Genomic DNA, 13719 nt, shown 5'->3' with positions numbered 1-13719 from the left:
TCAGGAGTCTTGACTCTAGAGCTTTAAAATCAGCCCAGGTCTAGTCTTTTGCCTCAGACCTTAGACGGTTAAGTCACCCTTGGCTATCATGGTTCTTGGGTCTCTATTTAGACTGAACTACAAATCAGTTTCCCTGGTTTTCCAGTCAACACCCAGCACATAGTGTAGGATTTCTGGGCCTTTGTAGTTTCAGGAGCCACTGTCCATGATAAAGCCCTTCTTATATCTAAGACAATTCGGCTGAAGAACCCTAATATAGTCAACATTGTAAAACTAAGTACCAGTTTAAAACAATATCCACTTAATAGCTCACAGTAACAACTATATCCATCAAAGCAACTGTCAAACTTGGGAAATAGACAAATTATTCTACCATCCAGGAAGAGGCTACAGCGTCCAAGAGACCAACTCTAAGTTGACTCAAATCATTCATAGTGGCAGACATATGTACCACTGGACAACAGACACAGTACCACTGGACAAGAAGAATAGAGATATATAAAGGGCTAACTCTCATCTCATGATAGCTACATAACTCAGTGTGCCTCTGAAAAGCAGAAGTAAAATAACAGTCATCATGTTTTGGCAAACAATTGACACAGCTTTTTATGTTTTCTGTTTAGTACATACCTTTCACGTAAGACAGTTCATGGTAAAAATGATCCAACAGTTTAATGGAAAATGATTTGTTCAACTTAAGTGGACCAAGGGATAAAATTCAAAGACAAGGTTGAGTATGCTAGAAATATGATTGGGGGGGGGGGGGGTCACAAAGAAAGAGACCACCACTCCAAGTGAAGTGTCGCAATAAGGCATGACTCTTCATCTCTTCATCGGGAGGGTGTACTCCGCAGAGCAAGCACAGGGCCACTTGCTTTTTATTCTAACACAGATGGTAGTTGTCTCTTCCCCTTTGGCTGGGATCTGACCTGACAGTCTTGTGACTGGCTAGCTTTACAAGAGTCAGCACAAAGGAAAGGAGGAGGGCAGAAGGGGATCCACTCAATTCTCAGCACTTCCCTACAGACAAAGGTTTTCCCAGTTGGTGGTGAGTGAGTAAAACATCTGCATAACAGTTTTCTAAGGTGGGAGAGATAAAAGGATTTTATTTCTTTGTCATACATACAAGTTTTTACAACATTTGGTGGGAAAGACTAGTATTTAATTCTTGCAGGCATGAGAGGAGAAAGGATCTTCGATACCAGGATATGAACTTGTCTGAGTAAGCTCTTCATGTTGGTACTGACAATCCAACCTCCAGAGAACATTTTCCTAGTGTACAAATGGTGGATGGTGTCTTTAGTGAAAGGTTGGGGGGCTTCAGATCTCCCTTACTCACAGACAGCATGTGAACAACAACATAGCTAACAGTTTAAAAAGACAAGTAGGCCACTGTTACCCAGCACTCCCCTCAAGACAAAGGAGTGCAGTAGGACCACATCAGTGAGCATTTTGGGCAGACAAAAAGATGAAAGCTGAGTGTCTGCAGTCAATCCTCATGCGACACTTGGCCTTTAGGTTACTTTCTCAAACTCCGAACCATCTCTTCCTCATGGCCAAGTTTCTCAACTTGACATTGGCATGGGGGAGTAAGGCTCGGAGACTCTTTGAATGTTCTTGGTCTCCTTAAAAAGAATTTTTAAATGGCCTCAGAAAGTAACTCCTGGACTAAATACTGGAGATGAAGAGGGGGGAAGTGCCCTAAGCATCAACATAAAGTAATACATATTGGGGTAGAGACAGAAGTGTAAGTGGCCGAAAGATACACATACAATAGAGTACGAGAAAGCCACACCTTGCAGAGTAAGGAGGTCACTGCAGGAAATGAGGAAGTACAGGTGCCAAGGGCCTTTGCAACTCTTAATTTTTGTTGAGAAGCTGCAATACTGCTCCATTCTCACGCCCTTGGCTGCAAATGTGACTCACCATCCATCCCTTTGAGCCAACTTAGGAAGAGATATTTACCCTTGATATTATTTGGTTTAGCAGGTAAGACCTGCTCAGGGTGGCCTGAACTCTGAGGCAGGAAGGAATAACTGATTTATGGCTATCACTTTACCTTTAGTTCTGTGGGCTTCAGCCATTGCTCCATCTTCAACCTTGCAATTACCTGCAAGCAGTGTGCAGATTCATATCCCTTAATGAGAAGGCCAGGGTTGGTTCGCTCCAATCTAACCATGGAATGAAGTGTTTGGGGAAATGCATCAAACAGCTGAGAGAGTTTCCACCATAATACCTGGGATCTGTCTCATTGTGAAGGTTTTAATTCCCTGTCTACAGAGTGTTCCTAACCAATGATCCTGCCATTTGTCCGAGAAGAAACAGACATATTGGTATCCCTGTGTCTCACATGGTGCAAAAAAAGAGAGGGCTGCAGGAGGCCCTTTAATTCACTGTCTTCTGCCTAGAATCTCCTATCAATAGCAAGTCCACTTGTGGTAGCAACTCCTTGCAGCACAGGTCATCACAGGATGCAGGACCTCATCCTTTCAGAATTATGCCTAGTACACTATACACCAGCTGCACTAGAAAACTAGGTTGAACCATAGATCCAAGCATCATGTCAAAAGGCCTACCTCCCACATCCAGTAGAGTCCACTCCTGCAGTCAGCCCTGCTGATTACATCACTAAGTGTCCATAACCAAGTGTGGTACATGACTTTATTTTTCAACAGGAATTCCATGAGCAACCTCAAACTCTCATGCAACCATATGATATACTGGAAGCAGAGAGAGTCATTTCATTGTGTCTATTTGTATTGGTTTCCCACAACTACAAAAGCAGACATAGGGTGAATGATTGACACCCCTGTTCTCCCTGGTAGAAATTCTAACTTATACTTCAAGATTAACAATTAAAAACTTTTATTGGTCAGAGGTACCTCATTCTAAAGTTAATAAAGCCATCACTGTATTATCAGCCAATTCAACTAAGAGCCACTTGGGAAGCATTTAATAATGCCACTGCTTACAAATAACCAGGGACCACAGAATTAAGTAGAGCTTCACCAAAGAAAACCATGAAAATTAAAAACAAAAACACCTAAGAATTATAAGGGGGAAATGGTAAACAACAAAATCTCTTAAAAATACATATAATAAGAAAATATTGTTTCTGCAAACTGTACTTAAATTTCATATATATATATATATGGACATGCTACATGTGTATAGATATACTTATAATTACACACGTAAACTAACACTATACACAATGAGAGGAAAATTTTAGCTCTTCTTTTTATAGAAACTCAAACAACATTTTAAATTCTTAGACTTTGTATTTGGTGTGTGTGTGCGTGCATGTGTGTGTGTGTGTGTGTGTGTGTGTGTGTGTGTGTATCTTGATTGTCTTGAGGCACGGTCTCTCACAATGCTGCCCAGTCTAGCCTGGAACTAGAGCTGCTCCTGCCTCAGCCTCCAGAGTGCTGGGATTACAAATGTGTGATACCATATGTATCACCTGGCTTTTTAACCAACACCCTGCTCCACTCTGGGCACACCGGGTTCTCTTGGCCTTTTTCTTTGTACTTAGAATCATTCTGTGTTCATGTTGTAAGTTTCAGCTAATGGACTACAAATGAAAGTTATTTTCATTAGTTTTCTGATGTTATACAACAAACTCCCACAAATGTATCAGATTAAAAGAATATTCATTTATTAGGTTACAACCTCAAGTGAGAAGTCTAGGCCAGCTCAACTAGGCTCTGTGTTCAGGAGTCAGAATGTTGCCAAACCTGAACCCTGCTTGGAAGCTCTGGTGGAAACTACCTTTTCCATGCAGGCTCTTGGTGGAATACAGGTGTTTGCTTGGCTGGTTGGTTTTGGGTTTTGTTTTGCTTTGTTTTGTTTTGTTTTGTTTTGTTTTGTTTTATGGTCCCAACTTTCTTTGCTGTTCTCTCGTCTCTGGGCTGGCTATATGCTATATCACTCCCTCTCACCCTTTAATGCAAGTCCAGTCCTGATCATACTTCCAGTTTTCCTCACTTACTCTTCAGCGATCAACAAAAATCAATGCCTGGCCTTCTGTTTATTCTTTGAGAATTTCATACATGGATACAATGAGATACAATTATATGCCTCTTTCATTACCCATTTCTCACCTCTATTTTTCTCCAATATCTTCCTAACACGTCCAACCTCCTGGCTTCATGGTTGGTTCCTTTTTCCTAGTGATCATCCACTAAATCCAATTAGTGTTAACCATGTGTTGAATGTGTATGTGCCCATCCATTGGAAAAAGGGAAACCTACCACACCACACCCTCAAAGAAGAGAGACCTCCCAGCAACTATCAACTACCCATAGCTTCTGGGTAAAGGGGTGTCAGCTGACGATATCTCCCCGATCTATGATAGGATCATTGCCTGGCTTGATTTTGTTTAGGTCTTGTGCAAGTAACCACAGCTCCTGGAAGTCTGTGAGTGCCATGGCCATGCCGTGTCCTGAAGGCAGCACTCTTCCTCCTCCAGATCTTGCAGACTTTCAGCTTCCTCCTCCGTGGTGTTCCCTAAGCCTTGGGAGCTGCGAGTGGGAGGGACAAAGATGTCCCAGAACTCTGACCAGTTATAAGTCTTGGCAATGACTGCTGTCCACCACAAAAAGAAGTTTATCTGACCAAGGTAGAAAGCAACCCAGTCAATGGGTAAAAACATAAACATTTAGAAGGCAATTTGATAACATGACCACTAAGTAAAGCAACAGTAGGTTCTACTCCAGGACCTTTGCAGCCATGGGCTTTTAACCAGGATTATAGAGAAAGGCATGAAGTGGCTTCTGCTGGAGCAGGCCTTCAATCTAATCAGAAAGCAGTTGGTTACATCATATCAGTTGTGCCACAATTGCACCAGCGGCACTTCTTGCCTGGTAGATAGGTATTTTAGTTCAGCACCAGGTAAGACCATTAAGGCCTCATTTTCATTGATGTCTTTTCTCCCCCAGGAGAATGAATAGAACCTTCCAGCACCATGGTAGTTAGTTGGCAATGCCCTGTGTTTAAAAAAGCTCATAGACCCATATAATCCTCTTTTTCCTGCATAAAGTAACCACATTTGGAGTGACATCTTCTTTTATTGAAGGCTGTACCAACATGAAAAGGGAAAGAGGTCTAAAGGGAAGAGGGTTCACATAAATCCCTGGCATATAAAGTTTCCATGTTTTCCCAATATACTCTTCCCTTTGACAACCTTGTAAACCATGTGATAATGACAGCAGACTCCACCCTAAATCACCCTAGGTCCCTGAAGTAAATAATAGAAAGTATGGAAAAGGAATTTGATCAGCCAAGACCCATTGGCGTAATCAAGTCATCTAGAGTAATACACTCAAACTGGATAAAGTTTGGATTACAGGACCAACACACTGATTGAAAGTTAGGCCTAGAAGGGAGCTTCCTACAGTGATAACAACTTATAGAACTGAGGAGAAGAAAAGAAACCAGAGACCTATCAAGCTGGGGTGAGGGGAGGGTGAGGCTGAGCCAGAGGATACCTCAAATGTCATTCCTCAGGCACCAACCACCTTGTTATTTGAGACAAGACCTCTCACTGGGACCGGGTGCTCTTGCTAACTATAAAATAACCAGCAAGTCCCAGGGATCTGCTTGTATCTGCATCCCCAGCACCAGCTTTACAAGGCTTTCCCCCCCTATGCATGCTGGGAATCAAACTCAGGTTCCCATGCTTATACCACACAAGCACTTTACTGACTGAACCACTTCCCAAGTCCCCTAACCAAGATTTGAAAGAAATTTTATTCCCTGTGGTGGTACAAATTCGAATGTTCCCCACAGGCCTGGGTGTTTGAACACTTGGTTTGGGTGATGCAGCCTTACTGGAAGGAGTATGTCATTGAGGGCAGGCTTTGATAGGAAAAGCCTCAGGCCACTTTTAACTCATTCTCTGCTTTGCACTTGGGTTTGAAGATGGGAGCCCTCAGCTTCCTGTCCCTACTGTCACACCTGCCCCTTGCTGCCAGGCCTCCCGACCATGGTGGACTCTTGTCCTTCTAGAACCATGAGCCACAATGTCCTTCTGATATAACTTGCCTTGATTATGGCATCTTATTATAGTGACATAAAAGTAACTAATACAGGACCAATTGGCCTAGAGCCTTGAGTAGTTAAAACAATCCCTACATTTACATCAGCAGGGTGTTAAATGGAAAGTTATACATCTCCTACAGATGCCAGACTTCCTGCTATTCACAGTAGAACAGACCAAATATGAGAAAGAAGAAAAGAATTCTTCCCAAATTCAGGGTTGATGAAGCACAATTCCTGGAGGGGCTGACTCTTCACAGCATTGGCCAGCAGTACAGTCACTGGAGGGGCTGACTCTCCATAGCATTGGCTAGCAGGACAGTTACTGGAGGGGCTGACTCTTCACAGCATTGGCCAGCAGTACAGTCACTGGAGGGGCTGACTCTCCATAGCATTGGCCAACAGGACAGTTACTGGAGGGGCTGACTCTTCACAGCATTGGCCAACAGGACAGTTACTGGAGGGTGTGACTCTTCACAGCATTGGCCAACAGGACAGTTACTGGAGGGGCTGACTCTTCACAGCATTGACCAACAGGACAGTTACTGGAGGGGCTGACTCTTCACAGCATTGACAAACAGGACAGTTACTGGAGGGGCTGACTCTTCACAGCATTAACCAACAGGACAGTTACTGGAGGGGCTGACTCTTCACAGCATTGGCTAGCAGGACAGTTACTGGAGGGGCTGACTCTTCACAGCATTGGCCAACAGGACAGTCACTGGAGGGGCTGGGCCTTCACAGTGTTGACTTGGCAGGACAACAGCAGTAACACAACAGGAATGAACTGCTGTGACCCCCATCCTGTCCTTTCTCAATAGACATATTCACTGGGCACATGGGCATCTTGTATATTTAAATATATGGGTAGACAATGAACTCTGTATGCATAAAAGCATTGTGCCCATTATTCAGGGATTTCTTGGCACTATAAAATTGCCTTGACTGCAATTCTTAGGGAAAGTTCCGTTTTCATTATAAGAAACATATCTCGATCTGTTTTGAACAATGAAATTTAAAAGAGACCTAAAAATTTTGTAAGAGGTCGTTTAGAAGCCTGAGATTTAAAGCAAACACCCTAGGAGAAAGGACATTCTTCTGAAGTGTTAGAGTCTTCTCCATGCTCCAACCCTCTATGGCCCTGAACTTCTAAAAGAGTACAGAACAAGGCTGCATAGTTACAAGAACAGAAAGGGGAAGGATGGGGGGAGGTCAAGGCAATCCACTCATTTCTTACCCACATAGTCACTCAATGATCTGGTCTTACATTCAGAATTAAGCCAGCCAGGTACCCGTTTTGAATATTAGAATGGTTCTGAACCTCTACCTCCTCACCTAGTTATAATTGTTCATATCTCTTTCCATTTCCTCAGCTACATTCTAAACAAAACCCTGAGTTCCTGGGGGCCTTGGACGCTCTGAGCAGCACAACAGGTGAGCAGAATAAAATCTGCTCTATGAGACCCAGTTCCCTTCCCCTAGTCACTCTGCCCCTTGCCTCACCCAGTAACTGTGTGCAGGACAGAATATTTTTAGATCAAGTCTTGCTGCCTGCAATAATATTGTAATTAATTGGAAAGGTGCTCAAAACTTTCCTAACTAGATTAAAACCAAAACACAGAAACAACATGAATGAATCACCATGAAGAAAAAAGTTTCCAAAAATTAACTGAGTTGAACTCCAGTCAAGGAGAGCCACAGCCTCAAGGGAAATTATTTCGTTACTAGTTCCATGTCCAATGTCAAGTTTATGGGTGAGTGTGACCTCATTAACAATCTTTTAATAAAGGAAAGAAAAAAAAAGCAAAAACATGGTTCAAGTCACCCTTATCATGCAAGTGCCTGCATTATTTCATCCAACCCTAGCATCTCTTGCAAGGTCTCTTCTATTTGCCTGCCCCTAAAATTAGTTTGAGAAAGCTACATTTGGGTCAGGTACTGTCAAGTCAAGTTATAGAAGATGGATGGATTCTCTCCTAAAATATGATCAGTTTCTCACCCTACATTTTTACTCTGTGGAGGAAGGCAAAGATTAAGAATGCCTCTAAGCAGCTGGTGACCAGCTAAGCACCCTATCAGGAAAATCTGCTCATAATGTTTGGCATATAATTTTACAAAACACACAGGGCCACAACAGCCTATTGACACACTCACCAAAAGGTCTGAGGCACAGGGTGCCCTGGGCCAAGCAAATAAACCAAATTCATGATTTCAAAGCAGCACTAAGTTTACTGTGGAAAGCAAGCAATTAAGAAAGTAAAATTTTAATATATAAAGTCAAAATTGAGTATACCTTAATAAGATTAATGTTTCCTAAATCAACAAACACATAAGCAGACTTACGGAAAATATTGCATGGTAAATAACATGAGCATGAATAAATGAATTAAAATAGAAAGGCCCAGAGCACCAAAGGAATCATGTTTTCTCAAGTGAAAAATCCTAGGGTGACGATATGTAGCCATCAGACTGTGTCACAGTCACACCCTATGCAAATGAGTTTTATCATTAAAAATGATAAATCAGAAGATACAGGTAAATACTCTGGTTTGTGCATATGCCCAAAGAGTTCACATGCTAGAACCTCAATACAGCAGTATTGAACAGTGCAACTTGTGGGAAGGACATGGATTGCAGGGACCCAGGTCAGTGGATAGCAGGGACACAGTCCTCAAAAGTGGTTTAAAATTTTTCTCTCATGAATTCACATTCTCCCTCTTGAGAAACTGGAGGTGTCTTGGGAGAGACAGCTGTTAAAAGGAGAAGCTGTCCTTTTGTTTTGCTTTTTAATACACCCACCTGCCCCCCTGACTTCCACCATGAGTTAAGCATCACAAGCCCTCAGCAGATGCAGCCACATAATCCTGGATTTCTCAGCCTGCAGAATCATGACCCAAAATCAGCCTCTTTCTAAATTACTCGATATCTGGTATTGCCACAACAGAAAACAGAATAAGGTAACAGGCACATGTTTGTTCCAGTGCAGATGACTATAGCAGAGGACCACATGCTAGTAACTTACACATAATAGGTAGTTGTTTCTGACAGTTTGTGAATATAAACAAATCCAAGATCAAGTCACCAGCAGACGTGTGTCAAATGGAGACTCATCTTGTTCCTATACCCTCACTGTGGCCGATTGGAATGGGTGCTCTCTCCAACCTAGAGGAGCAGTAATTCCATGCATGAGGGTGGAGCCTTCAGACATAATCACCTTCTAAATCCCATCTCCTAAGACAATCTTATTAGCGGTTAATTTTCACCACACGCATTTGAAGGGGACAAATCAGACTATAGCAATATCCTACCAAACTGATATAAAAAACAAGAAAGTATATCTGGGTTGATGCAAAAGAAAATTACATAGTACTTAGGAGATAGAACTGTCCTTCTAAATGTTGACTCAAATGCAGTATTAAGAATGCTACAAGTCCTTTTATGCAAAACAGGCTGCTCTTATTTGAAGTGTATCCTCCAAAAATGTTTATGTTGAAGGTCTAGCTCCATTACTTCAGAATATGACCTTACACAAAAATAAGGACTCTGCTAATTGGGTCATACTGGAGTAAATGGGCTCCTAACCCAATATGACTGGTATCCTTGTAAAACAGAAACACAGACAATAACACCATGTGAACATAAAGACAAGATCAAGGCAATGTATACAAGTTAAGATCAACCAGACGATCAGCAGAGCCCCAGAAGTTGGAAATGAGACCTAGGACAGCCCTTGCCTGGTGCTGTCAGAGGGAGCACAGCCTTTGTGGTGCAGTGCTCAGTCCTCAAGCATCTCCACCTCAAGCTAAGGGATGCAGTACATTTCTGTTGTTTAAGTTGCTCGTTTGTGGTACCTCATTACATAAAATCTAGCAAACTAATGATGTAACGGTCTAAACCAGTTTACCCTGTAAAAGGCTATTTCGATGACACAGATGACATACAGTATGACATATGCACATACCCCATGTATGCACCACATCAAACACATGAGCGTGAGGTAAAGGAAAAGATATGTAATGGGTTTGTGTCATGTTAACCAGAACCAAAGTTATTTTTCCATAGACTGTTGCAAATTTAAACAAGGTTTTAAACACTGACATTACTGCTGATAAAATGAAATCTCAGTATAAATAAAACTCACTGAAGGCAGGATAATAATTGCTCATTTGTCCTATTTTACAATAAAAATTATTTATTTTCATTACATAGTAACTATCCACAACAGGGAGAAATAACCAATTCTAATTATGAGAACCATCAGGACACACCCTAATCAGGAATCCCAAACCAGTGGTACTGATACTAAAGGTATATGCCTTTATTAACAAAATCCCACCCATGTCAGATAATGTAAGTCAGAAGCTCAGTTCCACAGAGAGGTGAAATGTCACCTTCCACTGACCAGCATGGCAGTCCTCAGCAGGAGCAGCTCTAGGCCTGACACTTCCTCTGTAGCTAAGGCCAGAAACCAGTGTGGGAAAATGGCTGCAAAAGCAGGACATGACCATTTCCCTCATACCTCTGAGCACACAGACACCAACCCCGGCTTTACACACCCTCTAGAATACACATCCATGCACAGGAAAGTAGCTTTGCCTTGAGTTTTTTGGTTGTGAGCCTAGCCTTTAACGGCTAAGCCATCTCTCCAGCCCTGCCTTGAGTTTTTAAAGACTGGGTCCTTTAAGCTCTGAATAAGGCTATGTGTTGCTTCCCCTTTAAAACAAAAGGCTTTCTTCAGCAAAGGAAGAAAACATAGCAATTGTGGGTTCAGAGTAGTAAACAGTAAGTTCATCCCCAAACTCCTCCGAGCCTGCAAAGAGGCTTTCCCCACTTTCAGAGCTGCACATAACCTCAGGATTAACTAAAAGGAGTCAGATGGTCTTTGTGCCTGTTACCAAACCTGCAACCTTCTACCCTGCTGTTTCCTGGCATCTCATTATTACCAGTGGAAGGGGGGTATCTGACACTAGTGAATGGCCCTTAACGTTCATAGCTATCACTTATTAAGCAATTTCTATGTATGCTCTACAAATTCACTTATCCAGACTTTATCCCTGAGAAATGAATATATGAGTCTCATTTTTAGAAAGGGGAAATTCAAAAACTAGCTTGCTTAAATTCAGAGCTCGCAGAAGGGGGATTCAAATTTTAGCTTTTCCTCCCCAAAGCCAAGGATCCTAAATACCTTATAGTTGAAAAAGCATCTGATATTGGTAAAAATCAGTGCTTCAGTCTAGTTTAGATTATGGCAAGTACCAAAATTTAAAAAAAAAAAAAAAAAGAAAGAAAGAAAGAAAGGAAGGAAGGAAGGAAGGAAGGAAGGAAGGAAGGAAGGAAGGAAGGAAGAGGCTGGTGATATCAAGGAAGCCCTAGCACAGGTCGGTCCTGCACACTGAAAAGTCGTCAGAAGTCAATCAACAATGTACTTGACTTTACATTTCTAGTAGGGAGATTACAGACAAGTCTAATGAGGAAACCAAAAATACATAGTTGGAAGCACTTTCCTAAAAAAGCGTTTTCCTGCATTTCTAAAATGACAGAAATTTGGTGAAGGTTAGTCTGAGGTGACGGCGGTGACGCCTATGGGTGAACTTCACCTTGCACCTGTTTCACAAACTTAAGGAATACGGTCTTCACCTTTTCTCCATGCTGTTTCCCACAGTACTGCTGCTGTGGTAGTCAAGAATGAGAAAGTACAGAAACCGCACTATTAAAGCTAGCTTATGGTGAGGACCGTTAAGGCTAGATTATGCAAAAGTACTTAACGGTTTATCAATAAAGTCTTTTGTTGCTAAATGTATCTTAAAATTGAACCTGTTCCAAATGAATAAAAAGATTGTAATTCCACACATTATGTAAGAAATGGGTCACAACATCAAGTATTTACATATATTTTCTCTTTGTAAAAATCCTTCAGATGGTCCCAATGAGATTTAAATTGTGAGGGTCTGGATTAAATGTATTTAATCACAGCTTATTCACCCCACACAGAAAATCTGGTACATCTAGCAAAAGACTCGCTAAAAATAAACAGACGGTGATTTTTCAAGTTTTTAACAACAGTTATGGCTTGGCAGTAAAATCCTTGGGGAAACTAGAAAGAAGCAGACCACTGAGCAAGCCATGGCCTCAAATAAGCTTCACCAAGGAGTTCTCCAGGGAAAAGTTAATGCATGCAAACGCCTGGAAGGAACCACAGCCTCCCATGCTGGGAGCTTGGGGCGGCCTGGGAAGGAGGGGTTTGGAGAAAGGCCAGGGAAGCGCAAAGCCCAGAGCGCAAAGCGCGGGCACCTCCGCAGCCTCCAGCGCAAACACCGCTCCGGCCGGCACATCCCAGGACAGTGGGGCGCACCGCACCGCAAGGTCACCGCAACGAGGCGACTTTACATAATCTCCAGCCGCGCTGCCAGGCACCTGCGCGGCACCCTGCGTGGACAGCTGCCGTGCGGGGACCGACCGCCTGGGAACCGGGGTGGGGAGCCGAGACGGCGGGGACAGGGAGCGGGGATGCCAGGGACAGAGGGACCTGGGGACTGAGAGCCAGGGTGGCAGAGATGGTGGGGACTCGGAGCGGGAAGAGGAAGCAGGGATGCGGCGGCCAGGGAGCAGGGTCGGAGGAGCTGGTCAGAGAGCGGGACCGCGGCGCAGTGCCCCGTGGTGACCGGACCGGGCCAGGGAGGGCGCAGGGGAGGGGACCGTCGGTCCGCGGGGCCACCCCCAGCACACCTGCACGCGTCCTACCTGAGTGGCTTTGTGGAACTGCTTCTTCAGCCCTGCCACCGACATGATGGGATGCTGGAGGCCGCGCGGCGGGCGGCTACGGACGCGGAGATGTGGCGGGGGTCGCCGGGCCGCCGCTGGTCCTGCAGCCGCTGGAGCTGCTGGCGCGGGGGCGCGGCGCGGGACGCGGGCTTGTGCGGAGAGACACCCTGACGTCAGGGCGGGTGATGCGGCCTCTTAAAGGGGACGCGGGAAGCCCCGCCCCGGGCGCCCGAGGGAGGCAGGTGAGCTCTCGGAACCGCAACTGTGTAGAAGGGAGTAACCCTGTAGGGTCAGAAGCCGGGGGGCGCTCTTCTGCCGTGGGGGTCGTTCGTGACCCTGGCAGACTGGTCACCTTAGATGGGCAGTCCTGACCCAGGTGACACAGCCTCCAGGTAGCCGCAGTGGCGCTGCCCTCACACTGCCCTTGCCCTTTGAGCCTGGCCTCCCTGCAGCTCAAAAGCAAGGTGGCAGCCTATCTGGATCATGAATAAGTCATTGCTCATTTCATGCCCTGCCTCCTCACTTGGTTAGCCACAGAAAACATTTCTCTGCCTTGGTTTCAATATCCCTTAAGCTTGTATCACTTTAGGGAAATCATTAAACCATCAACCCCCCACCAATCCACCCACCCCCACGCTGGGTCTAGAACAACTTGACTACTTAAGATTAAGAGAAACCCCTACAGCTTGACTAGAACAGAGTTGGTATGAGTTATTACTACTGTAATAGAATTTAATCTTCTATTTACAAAGGCAAAAAAGCCGAATGTGAACTTGGCATTCATACAATCATCGTAAAGATTTGAAGTTTTCATTCTAGCATTTTTTTACATAATGAGGAAAGGCAAGGGAGTAAGTTATACAAACACCACATATGGACAAAGGATGGAATGGGTGAAGGGCACACAGTGGCACCGAG

The 13719-nt window shown here is 43.9% G+C and overlaps 1 protein-coding gene across 1 annotated transcript in view; it reads right to left on the bottom strand.

Moving 5' to 3' along the window:
- Positions 1-12993, bottom strand: part of Sh3gl2 (SH3 domain containing GRB2 like 2, endophilin A1) — a 178840-nt gene extending 165847 nt beyond the window's left edge. Inside the window, exon 1 of the mRNA XM_036180076.1 lies at positions 12781-12993. Within this exon, the coding sequence (XP_036035969.1) occupies positions 12781-12825 (45 nt within the window). The 5' untranslated portion in view covers positions 12826-12993. The remainder of the gene's footprint in view (positions 1-12780) is intronic.
- Between the last annotated feature and the right edge of the window lie 726 nt (positions 12994-13719).

The sequence above is a fragment of the Onychomys torridus genome, chromosome 2 (assembly GCF_903995425.1).
Source record: "Onychomys torridus chromosome 2, mOncTor1.1, whole genome shotgun sequence".
In the NCBI taxonomy this organism is placed as follows: domain Eukaryota; kingdom Metazoa; phylum Chordata; class Mammalia; order Rodentia; family Cricetidae; genus Onychomys; species Onychomys torridus.
Note: the sequence above shows the minus strand (reverse complement) of the source record. Positions and strands in the feature narration are given on the sequence as shown.